The 18528-nt window shown below is 49.0% G+C and overlaps 1 protein-coding gene across 1 annotated transcript in view; it reads right to left on the reverse strand.

Annotated features, from left to right (window-relative positions):
• ABO (ABO, alpha 1-3-N-acetylgalactosaminyltransferase and alpha 1-3-galactosyltransferase) overlaps window positions 1-18528 on the reverse strand; it is a 36766-nt gene that overhangs the window by 7469 nt on the left and 10769 nt on the right. The window contains 6 exon segments of the mRNA XM_006062489.4: window positions 1465-1500; window positions 2295-2342; window positions 2723-2776; window positions 3366-3416; window positions 4510-4557; window positions 9939-10011. Coding sequence (XP_006062551.4) covers window positions 1465-1500; window positions 2295-2342; window positions 2723-2776; window positions 3366-3416; window positions 4510-4557; window positions 9939-10011 — 310 coding nt within the window.

Raw genomic sequence — 18528 nt, forward strand, 5'->3', positions numbered from 1 at the left:
GTCTGTGCTGACTGCAGGGAGTGTCAGAATCACCTGGCGTGGGTAAGCCACACGCTTGCTGTGAGCAGACAGAACAAGGTTTTCTTTCAGAGGCAGAGCTGAGTTTCCAGCCCCCTCCCCTCGCAGGGGCTCTTCGTGTCCTGTGATCTCTGCCCCTTCTCCATTCTTCAGCCGGCATGGACCCCTTTCACCTTTCCCTGACTCTTATTTCACGAGTGTTCATTCACTCGCTCATCACCCCGCCGGGACCCACCAAAAAAGTTCATGCCAACCTGCCCCTCCAGATGTGTGCTGACCCCCGGAAATGTATGCCACTAAAAATTGTCTGGGAGTCACAAAAAAGTAAAAGGAACCAAGCAAAATGACTGTTAATATGATAGACTTTGTTCAACCCAACATATCCAAAATATTATCATTTCAGTATGTAATTGATATATTTATTGAAGTATATAGTTAATTGACAATGCTGTGTTAGTTTCAAATGTACAGCAAAGTGGTTCAGGTATGCATCTATACACATATATTCTTTATCAAGTTCTTTTTCCATATAGGATATGACAAGATATTGAGTAGAGTCTCTGGGCTATTCAGTGGGTCCTGTTGTTCACCTGTCTTATGTACAGCAGTGTGCCTATGTTAATCCCAAGCTCCTGGTACACATTTCATGTACTAAGTGGAGTCCACTGTGCACCCCACGCGGACAGCACAGCTCATCCTAGAGCAGTCCTGTTTCAAACATTCAAGGCCACACGTGGCTGGCGGCTCTGGAAGTTCAAGGAGGTGTGTATGTGGGTTCCAGAAATGACAGTGAGCACCTCCAGGTCCCCTGGCAGGGACGTGGCAGGATGTGACAGAGGCCACTCAGCTTGCGTCCTGACCTGTCCTTCTCCAGCCGAGGGGCCTCAAGCAACCTCCTTCACTTCTTTGAGCCTCAGTTTCCCTGCCCATAAAACGGGGCTGATCAAAGTGGTCTCTGGGCGACTTCCTGTCCCGAAGCTCGGGGATCTAGTGCCTCAGTGACAGGCTGCCAGCACTCTCTCGGGCAGTGGAAGCAGGAGGTGTGGGCACAGGCAAGGAGGCCCGGATTAGGAGACAGACACGTACATGTGAAGGCAGCTGGAACCATAAGCCGTCAGACATCGATGCTCATGGAAAGGCCTCAGGGATAACCCAGCCCAGACCCCAACTTCCTTCCCCGAGAAGAAACAAGAGAAGCTTCCATGCCTGGTGTGGACCTCTGCTCAGCTCCTGGTGACCACAAATTAGAGGCACCTTCCATCGGTCCTGCAGTGTGTACCAAACCCACTGAAAACTAGCCCAGCCTCCCATAGCACAGACAGAAAGGAAAGGAAAAGGGCAAAAGAAAGACTGAAACCAGGGAGTGAAGCGAGAGAAGGCAACCATAAGGTAGTGGTGGCAGGGAACCCACCGGTCGCAGCCACGGCAGAAACTCCGTCTACTTACGAGGGCTTGAGCAGCTGAGCCTTGGGGTAAAGCAACCTGCAGACAAGACACGCGTGTGAGCAGACACTCACATCACCAACACCGGCGCTGCCAGGGGCCTTTTCCCGGTTCAGTGTGCAGCTCTGCCAGGAGGCGGCACTCAGCCACAGGGGCTTCCTTCCTTCCATCCTCCCATCTTCCTTCATCCCGCCACCTCCCACCCCTCCCCAGCCCAGGGCTGTAAGGGGCTTCCCTAGGGATAAACTGATAGAGAAACTGATGGGGTGGAAATGTGAGAATGGGCTAGGAGGCTCTTCCCCCTCTCATGCTCAGCTGAGGTTAGAGACCCTCCTGTGCTTTGGAAGTGCTCCCTGTGGTCTAACTCGTTATGAGGAAGGTCTTGGTGTCCTGCTTTATTCAGGAGTGGGAAGCACAGGGGTGGCCTCTCCCACCTGTCCACTGGCTGCATCCCACCTGGAGCCACCTCACCAGCCCTCCCTGCTCTCCTGCTGGCTCCTTCACCCTCCATGCCCTCCCTGGCAACCCTGTCAGTTTTCAACAGAGCTGAGGGCTTAGAAGCTACAGCTAGTCTACCCTGGATAAGACCACTGAGCTGGGACAGCCAAGAGGCCGAGGTCACGGCGGGCTCAGCTGTGACCCCACCATCTGACGCCTGCTCCCCCTGCTCCCATTCTCTTCTGCCCCTCGTTACCCTCCTCCCAGCTTCCCTTGCTCCTTCCCTCCTGATAAATCTCACAATCAGACTCAAGGGGGGTGTGAGGGGGACAGTGGAGCGGGGAAACAGCAAGTCGACTTGCCCAGACACCGCCCAAAGACGCGGTCTACAGTACCTGGGTACCTCAGGTATCCTGCAGGTGTCCAGGTGGCCGTCACCTTCACTGAGGGAGGGAAACAGAGCGCTCAGAGCTGATGGCGCTGGGAGAAGCACTGCTGTGCGGCCCGGCCAGGGCTCCCGAGGGCCATCACGTCGCAGCCCCTACTGAGGAGAGCTCCCCATGGCTGCAGAGCTCGGCCGTGTGGGCAGGTGAGGGGACCGGGGGCGGGAAACAGGGCGAAGACACCTTGGACACGATGGCCGTGTCTGGGTGCCTGGTGCCCAGTCTGCCCGAAGCGATGCCACGCCCGATGGTGACAAACCAGCCTGGGGAGAACCCCGCTCCGGAGGGGAAGAGCCATGGACGCCCAGGTCGGCCCTGCGATCCGAAGGGAAGCTCTGGCAACGGCCCCCTCAGCCCTGGGAGCCCAGCTGCCGCCCTACCTGGACTTCTTCTCCAGCAGCATCCGCTGCAGAACCATGCCGTTTTCATCCTGGCTGCAGAGGGAACAGGCTCCCAGTCACTTCAGGAAAAAGGAGCGCCTTGCTAACTAAGCGCCCCTTCAAGAGGGGAGGGGGCTAACCAGGCAAAGGCTAGGATTCCGTCCCCTTCCCACAGCCCGGCCCTCCCTGCCAGCCCCGCCCCTTCCCACCAGCCCCGCCCTCAGCAGCCCCGCCCCTCACACCAGTCCCTCCTAACCAGCCCCGCCCTCCTCACCAGCCCCGCCCTCTCCATCAGCCCTGTCCCTTCCCACCAGTCCCGCCCCTCCCTGCCAGCCCCGCCCCTCCCCCTCTCCACCAGCCCCGCCCCTTCCTGCCAGCCCCGCCCCCGCAGCCAGCTCCGCCCTCCCCACAAACCCCGCCCCTCTCCATCAGCCTATCCCCTCATCAGCCCCGCCCCTTCTTACCAGCCCTGCCCTCCTCACTAGCCCCGCCCCTTCCCACCCGGCCTGTCCCCTTCGCACTGATGAAGCTCGGAGGGGCCCGGCCGTCCCAGTCCGGAAGACCAAGCAAAGTCTCCGCTGCTGGCAAGGCTCAGGAATGCCAACTTTTGTGTGGATAAAAAGGAAGAGGTGAAAGTCATTACCTTAAAGGCAGGTTCTCCCGTTGCCCCTGCACGTGGTGGGCCTCAGGGCTGCTGAGACAGAAAAGCCCGGTCAGCTCAACCCATTCATCCACCCTTCTACCCAGCAAGGATTTGCTGGGCCCCAAGGCTGGAGAATCCCAGGGACGGGGGAGCCTGGTGGGCTCCCGTCTATGGGGTCGCACAGAGTCGGACACGACTGAAGTGACTTAGCATAGCATAGCATAGCATAGCATAAGGCCTGAACAGAGGAGGGAGCGGGGCCGGACTTGACTTCGAGGTCCTGCCTTGCGGGGTCTTGCAGGAGGCTGGTCAGGAGCGCTCACCTTATCTGTTGTCGGTCAGCCAGAGACTGATGATCGCGGAAGAATTAGCTCTGGGAGGAAAAATGAGCCTTTCCCCATCTGGGTACTAATGGGGTCAGAGGGCACCCTGTCACGGACTGGCCACTGGGGATGGCTTTACATGGAATCAACACTGGTCACTGGACTATAAAGAAAGCTGAGTGCTGAAGAATTGATGCTTTTGAACTGTGGTGTTGGAGAAGACTCCTGAGAGTCCCTTGGACTGCAAGGAGATCCAACCAGTCCATCCTAAAGGAGATCAGTCCTGGGTGTTCTTTGGAAGGACTGATGCTGAAGCTGAAGCTCCAATACTTTGGCCACCTATTGCGAAGAACTGACTCATTTGAAAAGACCCTGATGCTGGAAGGGATTGGGGGCAGGAGGACAAGGGGATGACAGAGGATGAGATGGTTGGATGGCATCACCGACTCAATGGACATGGGTTTGGGTAGATTCCGGCAGTTAGTTATGGACAGGGAGGCCTGGCATGCTGTGGTTCATGGGGTTGCCAAGAGTCAGACACGACTGAGCGACTGAACTGAACAGTGGTCGCCACTCGTCCCCAGACCTGGGCCTGGAGCTGCTGCCAGCCATTAAGGGGTCCTCTCCAACAGAAAACAGGATTTTGTCTTTGTAGTTTTTTAGGTTTGAGAAAACATGGTAGAGAGAGGAACTCGGAATCTGTCGAGAACTGAGTGCCTCTTTCATTATAAGGACCTCCAATTCACTGCATATTCTATTTTTATTTCTGTTCTAGATCTTTCTAGAAGGAACCACCTTGACTCCAAAGACTCATCCATTACCTTTGAGACTCTTCTGTCTGTCTTCTGGGGATCAGGCTGAACACGTTGCTGGGGGGACAAAAGAGTGTGGAGTTGAGTCCTCACCAGACAGAGAAGAGCGGACAGGCTGTGGTTTTGAGGCTGAGACTTCAACACAGCATTCTGATCATTTGGTCTCTGGCTCCTGAGAAAATAGGTGTGGGGCCCGAGTGGAGCCAGTGGGACATCTCATGCGGGTAGAAGGAGAGAATGGGGTGTACAGGCAGATCCCCCAGGCGGTGCTCTAATCCCCTCTTCCCCCATTCCACCCTACTTTAACCCCATGTCATCACCCTAACTAATAACTTGAGAAATATCAAGAACCTCAGATATGCAGATGACACCACCCTTACGGCAGAAAGAGAAAAACTAGAGAGCCTCTTGATGAAAGTGAAAAAGAAGAGTGAAAAAGCTGGCTTAAAACTCAACATTCATAAAACAAAGATCATGGCATCCGGCCCCATCACTTCATGGCAAGTTGATGGGGAAACAATGGAAATAGTGAGAGACTTTATTTTCTTGGGCTCCAAAATCACTGCAGTTGGCGACTGCAGCCATGAAATTAAAAGACCCTTGCTCCCTGGAAGAAAAGCTATGACAAACCTAGACACCATATTCAAAAGCAGAGACATTACTTTGCCAACAGAGATCCGTCTAGTCAAAGCTATGGTTTTTTCCAGTAGTCATGTATGGATTTGAGAGTTTGATCATAAAGAAAGCTAAGCACTGAAGAATGGATGCTTTTGAACTGTGGTGTTGGAGAAAAATTTTGACAGTCCCTTGGACTGGAAGGAGACCAAACCAGTCCATCCTAAAGGAAATCAGTCCTGGGTGTTCTTTGGAAGGAATGATGCTGAAGCTGAAGCTCCAATACTTTGGCCACGTGATGCAAAGAACTGACTCATTGGAAAAGGCCCTGATGCTGGGAAAGATTGAAGGCGGGAGGAGAAGGGGACAACAGTATGAGATGGTTGGATGGCATCACCGACTCAATAGACTTGAGTTTGAGTAAGCTCCAGGAGTTGGTGATGGGCAGGGAAGACTGGTGTGCTGCAGTCCATGGGGTTGCAAAGAGTTGGACATTACTGAGTGACTGGACTGAACTGAACTGAATAGCTTGTAAGTATTAGCTTGTAATAGCTTGCTCATGGCCTTGGTCTCTGTGGATAGGGGACCCCAGCATCAGAATCATCCGGGGAATTGTTTTTAGAGGCAAATCCAGACTTCCTGAATCCAGACCTGAGCAGTTAGGAGGTGTGTGTGTGTGTGTGTGTGGAGGGGATGTGTATGTGTAGCAATCTCCATTTTTAACAGGCTCCCTAAGTGATCTGCGTACACTCTAAAGTTGAGAACCAGCCTCCTTTCTGTTTTACAGCAACCCTGCCACATAGAGCACCACACAGCATGTGGGGATCTTAGTTCCTTAACCAGGGCTTGAACCTGTGTCCCCTGCACTGGATGTATGGAGTCTTAACCACTGGAGTGCCAGGGACGTCCCTGGGAGCTTTTGAAGCTTGCTGGAAAGTGTTCATATTCAAACCAGGATTGAATTTTAAGTTATATGCAAGCAAAAAATGTAAAAATTCTATAGCCATAAAAAATTATGAAAGGAATCTCTGAGGCAAAGTCCAATCTTTTAAAAACTTTGCTCTAAAAGAAAACTTATTTCAGAAGTCAGATGATGCTTTTCAGTCAATCAGTATCAGTTCAGTCACTCAGTCATGTCTGACTCTTTGCGACCCCATGGACTGCAGCACGCCAGGCCTTCCTGTCCATCACCAACTCTCGGAGTTTACTCAAACTCATGTCCATTGAGTCAGTGATGCCATCCAATTATCTCATCCTCTGTTGGCCCCTTTGCCTCCTGCCTTCAGTCTTTCCCAGCAACAGGGTCTTTTCTAGTGAGTCAGTTCTTTGCATCAGGTGGCCAAAGTATTGGAGTTTCAGTTTTAGCGTCAGTCCTTCCAGTGAATATTCAGGACTGATTTCCTTTAGGATGGACTGGTTGGTTCTCCTTGCAGTCCAAGGGACTCTCAAGAGTCTTCTCCAACACCACAGTTCAAGATGACTCTTTTGGATGTCAATATTTATTAGTTTTGTTTTGTCTTTAAAAAAAAAAAAAAGACAAGATAAAGCATGACAAAAATGAGGGGGTGGGGCGAAGATGAAATGAAATCTAAACACAAGATGAGCTTCTCTGATGACTCAGCAGGCCAAGAATCCGCCAGCAATGCAGGAGACACAGGAGACTTGGGTTTGATCCCTTCGCTGGAGGAGGAAATGGCAACCCACCCCAATACTCTTGCCTGGGAAATCCCATGGACAGAGGAGCTGGGCACTCTACAGTCCATGGGGTCGCAAAGAGTCAAACACGACTGAACACAAACACGAATAATATAGAAGAGGAGGCTGCTAGATGAAGAATCCAAAAAGGCTGCATTAGATAAAGAGGAGCAGTCAGGGACTTCTCTGGCAGTCCAGTGGTTAGGACTCGGAGCTTCCACTAAAGGCGCTTGAGTTCAATCCCTTGTCGGGGAAATAAGATCCTGTGTGCTGCGCAGTTTGGCCAAAAACAACAAAAAAGAAGAGAGGTCAGACCCCAGACTCAACAGGCTGCCAGACCTGGGCACTTTATGGAAATAGGGGGAGTCCAGAGGGGATGAGCGGTTTCAGAGCTGAGTCACAGCGGGAAGCTGCAAGACATGGCCACGGGTGTCTCCAGACTCTTGAAGGCACGATCCAGAATGTGCCACACGGCTCTCAGGGCTCCCTGGGGTCCTTGTGTTATAAGGAAGAATATCTTTATGCAATTCCAGCTCTTGTTCTGGATGGGGAAACAGTGGAAACAGTGCCTGACTTTATTTTTTGGGGCTCCAAAATGACTGCAGATGGTGACTGCAGCCATGAAATTAAAAGATGCTTACTCCTTGGAAGGAAAGTTATGACCAACCTAGATAGCATATTCAAAAGCAGAGACATTACTTTGCCAACAAAGGTCCGTCTAGTCAAGGCTATGGTTTTTCCAGTAGTCATGTATGGATGTGAGAGTTGGACTATAAAGAAAGCTGAGAGCCGAAGAATTGATGCTTTTGAACTGTGGTGTTGGAGAAGACTCTTGAGAGTCCATTGGACTGCAAGGAGATCCAACCAGTCCATCCTAAAGGAGATCAGTCCTGGGTGTTCATTGGAAGGACTGATGCTGAAGCTGAAACTCCAATAATTTGGCCACCTGATGCGAAGAGCTGACTCATTTGAAAAGACCCTGATGCTGGGAAAGATTGAGGGCAGGAGGAGAAGGGGACAACAGGGAATGAGATGGTTGGATGGCATCACCGACTCAATGGACATGAGTTTGGGTGGACTCCGGGAGTTGGTGACGGACGGGGAGGCCTGGCGTGCTGTGGTTTGTGGAGTCGCAGAGAGTCGGACACAACTGAATGACTGAACTGAGCACTTGTTCTAAGAATCAGATATGGGGACAGGCTGCTTGCAGAGAGCTGAGCGCTCTTGCTGAGGGACGATCAGATGGAGGCTTGGTCACCTGCCAGTGACGCTGCGGGACCAGCGTGGCCCCGAGACCCACAGCATGACAGAGGCGGCTCTGAGACGGAGATGGGCGCCCAGGGCAGTGCTGCAGCCATTCAGGAGGGCCCTGTGCAACGAACGGCCCCGCACAAGGCATGTCGCACCCTTCCCGACCCTGCACCAGATGTGTATGTGATGAGCTTGCTTTGTTGCTCAGACAAGACTTGCTCCAGGAAGCCCCAGTAAGTCCAATGCTGGCGGGCCAAGGAGGGGTGGTCTCCCTCCCAGGAGTGCCAGGACATCCTGTACCCACTCCTGTGACAGCCAGTCACCTGTAACTGCCTGGCACGTGTCTTCTCCTAACAGACCTGACATCCTTCAGAACAAGGAGCCGTCCCATGGATACAGGCATCCTGGTGCCCTCCAAACCACCAGGCTCAAAGCAGGCACTCAGTAAACACTCACGGAGGTGAGCGTGCAGGCCTGTCCCACTGTGCGTGCACTCCATTTTCCAAAGCCTGCAATGCCTAGGCTGTCAGCCCTAAGACTGTATGCTCATCCCAGAGGACACTTTCCCTGAGGGACCTGGCAACCTGGGTTTGGAGTTTGGTGGAGGGGCTGGCACCCTGGCCTTGCCACTTCATACCTTATGACCTTGGTCTCATTCCTTAACTTCTGGAGCCTCCTTTCCTGGGGTATAAAATGGGAATAGTAATGCCTGTCTTGGGCTTTCCTGGTGGCTCAGTGGTAAAGAGTCTACCTGCCAATGCAGGAGACTCAGGTTCGATCCCTGGGTCAGGAAGGTCCCCTGGAGAAGGGAATGGCAACCCACTCTAGTATTCTTGCCTGGGAAATCCCATGGACTGGGGAGCCTGGTGGGCTACAGTCCACAGGGTCACAAAAGTGTTGGACACGACTGAGTGGCTAAACCACACAGTAATGACTATCTCACAGGTTGTGGAGAGAGCCTGGAACACCCATCATGCATTCCCCTCAAGGCATCACACAGAATGAACACCCCATAAATGGAGGCTCTTTCTAACACATTTCTTTGCAAAAGTCATTAGTGACAAAGTGTATATAGCTCTAACAACTAACAACTAAATACATATGCAATCTGCAGTCTGAAACAGTAAATAAACATTCGGCACTCACTGCACAACTGAGTCTGGGGGTAATTTCACCTTCTTGTGGAATAAGAACCAGAGTACTGAAAAAGTATTGACTAGCTTCTTTGAAGGGAATAGTTTTACAGCTGCCAGGTTTGTTTTAAAACATAAAATAGTGTATTCCAATGCAGTGAAAAGCTGTCATCTATTCTCCATAAATCTGTGTAAAGTGTGACGTGAGCCCCATGTGTGCCTGTGTGCTCAGTCACTTCAGTCGTGTCCGACTCTTTGTGAACACGTGGACGGTAGCCCGCCAGGCTCCTCTGTCTATGGAGATTCTCCAGGCAAGAACCCTGGAGTGGGTTGCCGTGTCCTCCTCCAGGGCATCTTCCTAACCCAGGGATAGAAACCGCGTCTCTTACGTCTCCTGCGTTGGGAGGCAGGTTCTGTACCACGAGTGCCACCTGGGAAGCCCTGTGAGCCCCATTTGTTGATGTAACTGGTGTTTCTAAAAAGCTATGAGCACTGCCTTCCGGAGCCCTCCCCACCTGCAGTCACGTTTACACCCACCTCCCAGGTGAGCCCGTCACCTGCAGTTACAGCCACGCCTGTAAACCACCTGGGAGCAGAGCAAGGTGCTCGCGGGGAACCGGCGTCGCAGCCTTGCCCCGACGAGATCCGCACGATGGGAATTACGGCGCCATTCACGGCTGCTCCGGTCACTTAGGTCATGAGTCCCCTCCTCCACAAGGCCCGGGGCTGTCCCATCCTCCTTACCTGTAGAAGCCCAGAAGTACGGCAAAGAGCAGGATCAGACACAGCCAGGACTTGGTGCTGTTTCCCCAGAAATCTGTGAAGAGGAGGTCTGGGTCACCTGGTGCCTGTCACCCTGTTGAGGCCAAAATCAGGCACTGGCCAGGGACGGCCTCTCCGTCCTTTACGCTCACAGGGCAGGTGGATTGTAACCTCTCCTGGAGCCATAATCCCACTGAGCCTTGCCCTGCAGCCCCTGGGCACCTGCCTGGGCACCCCAGCTCATTGGCAGGCCCCTGGAGGCCAGAACCACGCGGACACTCCAGAGAAGCAGGTGCAATGGCCATGAGCTGACCAGCAGGGTGGGTGACGAGACGCAGGACTGTGAGAGACAAAGGTCGCAAGTCCAGCTGCCAAGCGGGTTCCCAGCCTCCGAAATACCCGAATCCCTAATGCTGTAAGGAGCTCCCACCAGGGTTACCTGCAACAGAAACAGCCAGGCCTGGGAGACCCTGCAAGGATGCTACACTCCAGGGAACGTGCACGTTTGAAGGAAGCTGTGTCATATGTGCTGATACAATCTTGGCTGGAGGTTGTGGGTTTAGCAAGCCCCACGCTGGCGTGCTGCAGTCCACAGGGTTGCAAGGAGTCGGACACAACTGTGCGACTGAACAACATCCTGAATAGGCCCCCACCCGCGGCCACCACACTGGGTCTCAGAGACCCAAGTCTCATGTCGCAGCGGCCTGAGGGGCTCCCAAGTTTGAACTAAGAAAACTATGTACATCGGGCTCAGTCCAGAAACATTTACCAAAGAAACGTATTTGGTCAAGGACAGACACCTCTGCTTCCCTTGACTAGGTATGGAGACGAAAATGGTATGAAGATGAAATTTCTATTCACATATATATAGCCAAGACACGGAAGCAACCTAAATGACCATCAACAGATGGATGGAGAAAGAAGATGTGGTGTGTATATATGAATATATACAATGGAACAGTACTCAGCCATAAAGAAGGAACGAAATAAGGCCACTCGCAGCAACACGGATGGACCCAGAGATTATCGTACGAAGTGAAGTGAGCCAGGCGGAAAAAGGCAAATCCACGGTGTCGCTGATAAAAGGCCCAAATGAGTAGAAATAGATCCACAGACAGAAAACAAGCTTATGGTTATCAAAAGGAAAAAGGAGGGAGAGGGATAAATTAGGAGTTTGGGATTAACATATACACACTATTATATATAAAATAGACAACCAAAAAGGACTGGTTGTATAGCACAGAGAGATTTACTCAATATTATATAATGATATAATATATATCATTATAATTATATATATATAATTATATAATGATATAATATATATAGGATATATATATAATGATATATATATATAATATAATGATATAATATATAAAGGAAAAGGAATCTGAAAAAGAATATATAAACATGTTATATATGTGTGTGTGTGTATATATATATATATATATAAAATACCGAATCACCTTCCTGTACACCTGAAATGAGCACGATATTGTAAATCAACTATACTTCAATAAAAAAAATAAAAATTAAAGACAAAACAAAAGCTTGAGCTTATACAAGTTTACAATGAATTTGGTAACACTGTATTATATAATTTTGTATAAACTCTATGTTCCCATATTATCAATGTTTAAGGGAACTTGATATGCCCAATTTGGGTTTGATTTAATGGATGGAGAAGATTTTCAAGTGCATAGGGGAGACTTTGTTGTACTTGAGAGCCTTCTGTTCCGTCTTGTGTGTCTGAGAGAATTAGATGAATCCAGCTTACAGTCATAGTTTAAAACAAATTATGCTGCATGGAAAAATCCAGATAGGAGCAAGTACTTACTGGAAGATTCCATTTATATATGATTCTGCTGTTACTGCTGCTAAGTCGCTTCAGTCGTGTCCGACTCTGTGCGACCCCATAGATGGCAGCCCACTAGGCTCCCCCGTCCCTGGGACTCTCCAGGCAAGAACACTGGAGTGGGTTGCCATTTCCTTCTCCAATGCATGAAAGTGGAAAGTGAAAGTGAAGTCGCTCAGTCGTGCCTGACTCTTAGCGACCCCATGGACTGCAGCCTACCAGGCTCCTGCATCCATGGGATCTTCCAAGCAAGAGTACTGGAGTGGGGTGCCATTGCCTTCTCCAATATATGATTCTAGGGAATGCAAATTGATCTGTAGTGCCAGGAAACACAACAGTGGTTGCCTGGGGATGGCGGTGGGCAGAGCATGGCAGAGAGAAGTTGCAAATGAGCACAGGACTCTTTGGGGGGGTGAGAGTTATATTAATTATCATAACTGTCATGATGGGTTTTGCAGGTGTACACGTCAAAGTTATTAGATTCTATACTTTCTAAATTAAAGTGTAGTTTGTTACATGTCTATTTACGTCTATAAAGCTGCTTTAAAAAAAAGAAAAAGAAAAGAAATGCATCCAGATTGGAAAGGAAAAAGCAGATCGGTCTGTATTCCCATACTACATGTTCATCTCTGTAGAAAATCTGATGGAATCTATTAAAAAAAAAACTATTAGAATTAACAAGTGAGCAGGTGAGTTTAGCAAAATGGCAGGACACAAGGTCAGCATACAAAAACCAATTGTTATTATCAACAACCTCAGATATGTAGATGATACCATTCTAATGGCAGAAAGCAAAGAGAAACTAAAGAGCCTCTTGATGAGGATGATAGAGGAGAGTGGAAAGCTAGCTTGAAACTCAACATTCAAAAAACTAAAATCTTGGCATCTGGTCCCACCACCTCATGCAAATAGGAGGGGAAAAGTGGAAGCAGTGACAGACTTTATTTTCTTGTGTACAGATTGGCGATCTGTACACAGAAATAATGAACTTCGTTCCATGTACAAACATTAACTGCAATGGATCATAGACAAAGATATAAGAGCTGAAACTATAAAACATTTAGAAAAAAATAATACAACTTTTATGGCCTTGGACTAGGTAAAGATTTCTTAGATACAACACCAAAAGCAATATCCAGAAAAGAGAAATTCATAAACTGGATTTAATCAAAATGAGTAACTTCTGCTCTGTCAACAACACAGGAGAATAAAAAACAAATCAGCCAGGAAAATATTATTTCCAAGTCACATATCTGATAAAGGAGCCCCATCTAAAACCCAATTGTATGAAAACACACACATATTATTTATATGGTTGTGATGGACAGGCAGGCCTGGTGTGCTCCAATTCATGGGTCGCAAAGAGTCAGACACGACGGAGCAACTGAACTGAACTGAACTGTTCAGTCCCCCAGTCATGTCCAGCTCTTTGTGACCCATGCACTGCAGCACACCAGGCCTCCCTGTCCCTCACATCTCCCAAGGTTTGCCCGAGGTCATGCCCATTGCATCGGTGGTACCATCCAGCCGCCTCATTCTCTGACACCCCCTTCCTTCTGCCTTCAATCTTTCCCAGCACTGGGGAGTTTTCCAACGAGTCAGCTTTTCACATCAGATGACCAAAATACTGGAGTTATAACTTCAGCATCAGTCCTTCCAACTAGTATTCAGAGTTGATTTCCCTTAAGATTGACTGTTTTGATCTCCTTGCAGTCCAAGAGACTCTCAGGAGTCTTCTCCAGCACCACAGTTTAAAGGCATCAATTCTATACATAGGGTTAGCCAAAAAGTTCATTCAGGTTTTGCAATAAAATCTTACAGAAAAACCTATGGCCAACCCAATACATATATGTATGATCTGAACACACTTGACTTCATTAAAGAAGATATAGAGATGTCAAAAAAAAGTTTATGAAAAATGTTCATCATTAGTCATTAGAGAAATGTACGTTAAAGTCACAGTAAAAGAAATTTCCTGACGGCCCAGTGGTTGGGACGCTGCACTTTTACTGCCAAGGGTGCTGGTTCAATCCCTAGTCGGGGAACTAAGATCCCACCAACCATGTGGTGAGGCTGAAAAATAAATTAATTAAAATTAAAAAGAAATCATTTTCAAGTATAAAATAACACCACAGTAATATACTGTTATATATCTACTAGAATTTAAAAGGTCAATAATACCAAATGATGGTGAGGATATGAAGCAACCAAAACTCTCTGTGATAACCTAGACGAGTGAGAGATGGGAGAGAGGCTCAAGAGGGAGGGGACAAGCGTGTACCTTTGGTTGATTCATGTTGATGTGTGGCAGAAACCAACACAATATTGTAAAGCAATTATCCTTCAATTAAAAATAAATAAATTAAAAAAAATGTTTTTAAGAAATTCTCATATGCTTGTGTGGGGGGGTTGTAGTATTACCCAACCGCTCTGAAAAAGAGTTAGGCATTTCCTACCAGATGACCCAGCCTTTTCAGCAGAAATGAAAGCGTGTCCGCACAAAGACTGGTGCAGCAGCTTTATTTGTCACAGCGAAGAATTCAAATGTCCATCAACAGATGGAAGGATATGCAAATCGATGTGTGCCTGCACCCCAGCAGAAAGAACGAACTGGATACACAGATCTGCGTGGAGGATTTGCAAAATAACGAGAGGCCAGATGAGAAGGAGTCATTACTGTGCAGTTGCCTTTATATGAAATTCTGGAAAGTGCACAGTAGTCTATAGGGACAGAAAGGGGGCTCTGCCTTGTGTGGCAGGGTGGGCAAGGTGGAATGGGGCACAGGAGGGCAAGAGGAAACTGTAATGGTGACAGATTTGTTACCCCAGTTGTGGCGATAGCTTCCCGGAGGAACACACATGTTGACATTTATCCAACAGCACACTTTGAATACATGTAGCTTGTTGTTGCTGGGTTTTAGTTGTTAAGTCATGTCTGACTCTTTGGGACCCCATGGACTATAGCCCACCAGGCTCTTCTGTCCACAGAATTCTCCAGGCAAGAAAACTGGAGTGGGGTGCCATTTACTTCTCCAGGGGATCTCCCCGACCCAGGGATGGAACTCTCAATTATATGTCAATTATTCCTGAAGCTGTTTTAAAAATAAAAACAATGAAGCCACAGCGAGATCCTGCTTCTCACCACCAGATGGAGAAAAGAGCAGCGATGATGGACGCTCTGCGGGAGGGACTGAGTGGACTGTGTGGCCCGCACCTGCTCACGCCTTGGTGTGGCACTTTCTCAAGGTAGGGTAGGAGCCGGGAGAAGGGCAAGCAGGCATCTCACCCCTAAGAGGGTGAAAACTGACCCTTGGGGTGCAAAAAACCTTGGACATCAATGATGTGTGGCCTTCCAAAGCTTAACCTGACTCAATAGTGAAGTCGCTCAGTCGTGTCCAACTCTTTGCGACCCCATGGACCGTAACCTACCAGGCTCTTCTGTCCATGGGATTTTCCAGGCAAGAGTACTGGAGTGGGTTGCCATTTCCTCAATAAGATCTTCTAAAATATTTTCCATTACAGTGCCGTAGTTGTGTGTGTGGAGGTGGGGGGTGAGCAAGAAACACCGCTGTAGAGAGTAGAAGAGGGTAGAACCCACAACGAAGGCAGATCAGACAGTACCTGCCCAGAGGCAGATTCAGCAAGTGACCTTGCAGATTCGGTTCGGAGCAGCTACAGGGCTGAGGAAGCTGCACACGAGTAGAGTGACTGGTAGGCTTTGTATGTGAGGGCAAAGGACCGGTAGCAACCCAAGGGTTCCTCTGGGGCGGGGTTGGCAGGGGCATGCTGATTAAATTGGCTTTGGTGTGTCCAACAAAGCATACTCTACAACCGTTAAAAGAAATGCAGTTGGAATTGATAAGTCATGCTTCAAGCAAAGTACAGAACAGTACAAGTAATGTTCTACCCACTGTGTAAGAAAAGAGGGTGGAAAGGACATGTAATCGTACTAACTTACATTTACATTAAAAAAAAAAACCTAAAAGGCAGCAGCAAGGAGATCCAACCCATCCATCCTAAAGGGGATCAGTCCTGGGTGTTCACTGGAAGGACTGATGCTGAAGCTCAAACTCCGATACTTTGGCCACCTGATGCAAAGAGCTGACTTATTTGAAAAGACCCTGATGCTGGGAAAGATTGAAGGCGGGAGGAGAAGGGGATGACAGAGGATGAAATGGCTGGATGGCCTAACCAACTCAATGGACATGGGTTTGGGTGGACTCCAGGAGTTGCTGATGGACAGGGAGGCCTGACGTGCTGTGGTTCATGGGGTCACAAAGAGTCGGACACGACTGAGCGACTGAACTGAACTGACTGAACTGAAAAGGCAGCGCAAGAAATAAATGCAAAATGTTGTGCATAAAGAGCAGGGGAGCAGTGTTCGCGGTGGCCAGGTGGACGTGACATGCAGTTTATCTCCTGAAGAGTCATTGTTATTTTTTAACCAGGTAATGTACAATGTGTTAGTCGCTCAGCCGTGTCTGACCCTCTGACCCCATGGACTGCAGCTTGCCAGGCTTCTCTGTCCATGAGATTCTCCAGGCAAGAATACTGGAGTGGCTTGCCATCTCCTTCTCCAAATATACAATAATGACATTAAATAAACATGTAAATAAACCAGAATAACATGTAACTTTTTAAATCCTGGAGAGGAGAACAGCCCAAGTTTGACAGAAGATTTTCTTAATAGCCCTAAATGGAGGCAAATAAATATGACCCAATGAAGTGCTATGCATGGTTAAAAAGAACCACAGACAAAGTCAAAAGAAACCAAAACGGAGAAAAAAATGTTTACAACTCATGTCATAGAAAAATCCTAATTCCCTTAATAACACCTCCTATGACTTAATAAATATAAGCAATTGTTGAATTTTTCTTAAGGGCAAAGTGTGTGAGATGACAATGCATGTTAAAAGGCATTCTGCCTCGTGATAGGAAGGGTGGGCAGATAAAGATTGTTTGAGACTCCAGTTCTCACCCACTGGGTGAGCAATGGGGTGTTGGCTGTGCCCTGGTACTAAGGTGTGTGCAGGACCAGGTGAGCAGGAACAATGGCTGTGACCAGAGCAGGGGTGCAGCAGAATGTGACGTCTGTACATCGCTTACATTCTTCTTTTGACTTGTCTGCCTCTGGCACCCCTCCCTTTTCATCTGAGCATCTCTTTAGAGAAAATCTTGGAAAAGAAATCCTCTATACCTGAGCCCTCCAACCCTTCTCCAGAGTCTTCTTAACCCTCACTAGCCAGCCTGTCACTCTGCACCTCACTGAAGCTTCCCTACGCAAGCCTCCAAGAGTCTCAGCTCCCTAATCCAATGTCTTCGTCCTTGTCTGAGTTAACACATCAGCTGCAGTTGAACTCTTTGGGATATTTCCCTTCGCTCTTCCTCATCATGTAGCATGAGAACTGGAGGCTCCAGGCGTGGTCCTGGGCTCCCTCCTGCCCAGGGGCTCCTAGAGCATTAAATATCGTATCTATGCTGATGACCCTGTAGTCATATCTGCAGCCTTCACCGCTCTGTGGACCTGCGGACCAGGAAACTGGAATGGCCATCCCCACTGAGGACACATCAACCTTATCATGGCCAAACAGGACGTACAGGTCCCCATCACCACACCTCCAAGGGGCAGGCTTCCTGTCTGAGGATAGGGCATCACCATGCACATAAAGGTCCGAGGCTGAGACTTCCCTGGTGGTCTAGGGGTTACGAATCTGCCTTCCAGTGCGGGGGACGGGGGTTCAGTCCATGGCTGGAGAACTAAGGTCCCAGAGGTCATTATTGCTGTTGCTAAGTCGTATCTGTCTCTTTTGCGACCGCATGGACTGTAGCCCGCCAGGCTCCTCTGTCCATGGGATTTCCCAGGCGGGAATACTGGGGTGGGTTGCCATTTCCTTCTCCAAGGGGTCTTCCCGATGCAGGGATTGCACCCACATCTCCTGCATTGGCAGGAAGATTCTTTACCACTGAGCCCCAGGGAAGCGCAAGACCCCACCTGCTACAGGGCAATTAAACCCACGAGTCACCAGAGAGAAGCCCGTGCACCCCAACGAAAGATCCCGCGTGCCACGAGGAAGACCCTGTGTGTCACAACTAAGACTCAACACAGCCAAAAATAAATAAACATTTAAAAAAGTCTGAGGCTGGGAATTCCCCAGCAATCCAGTGGTTAAGACTCGGAGCTTTCACTGCCGGCCCCAAGTAGGAGCCCTGGTTGGCGGCCATAAAACAAAACAAAACAAAAAAACCCGAGGCATCTTTAACTCTTCCTTTTCCTGAATTCAGTTCACCATCTCACCGTGCAGTTCCAACTTCAAGATGTATCCCTGGTCATGTGGGAAAAGCTTTGGCAGTTCTTCAAAAAAAATCAAACATATAATTCTTTATCATCCAGCAATTCTGCTCATGGGCATATACCCCAAAAGAGGTAAAAGCAGAGACTCAAACAGATATTTGGACACTGGTGTTCACAGCAGAATTATTCACAAGAGCCAAAAAGAAGACGCACCCCAACATCCATTGATGGATGATGGATAAAGAAATCGTGGGGCATCAATACTGTGGAATGCGAGCCAGCCTTATAAAGGCTTGTCGTGAGATATAACAGGGTCTTCTCTGGTGGCTTAGACGGTAAAGAATCTGCCCGCAATGCAGGGGACCCAGGTTCGATCTCTGGGTTGGGAAGATGCCCTGGAGAAGGAAATGGCAACCCACTCCAAT

Source organism: Bubalus bubalis, chromosome 12 (genome assembly GCF_019923935.1).
Source record: "Bubalus bubalis isolate 160015118507 breed Murrah chromosome 12, NDDB_SH_1, whole genome shotgun sequence".
Lineage (NCBI taxonomy): Eukaryota > Metazoa > Chordata > Mammalia > Artiodactyla > Bovidae > Bubalus > Bubalus bubalis.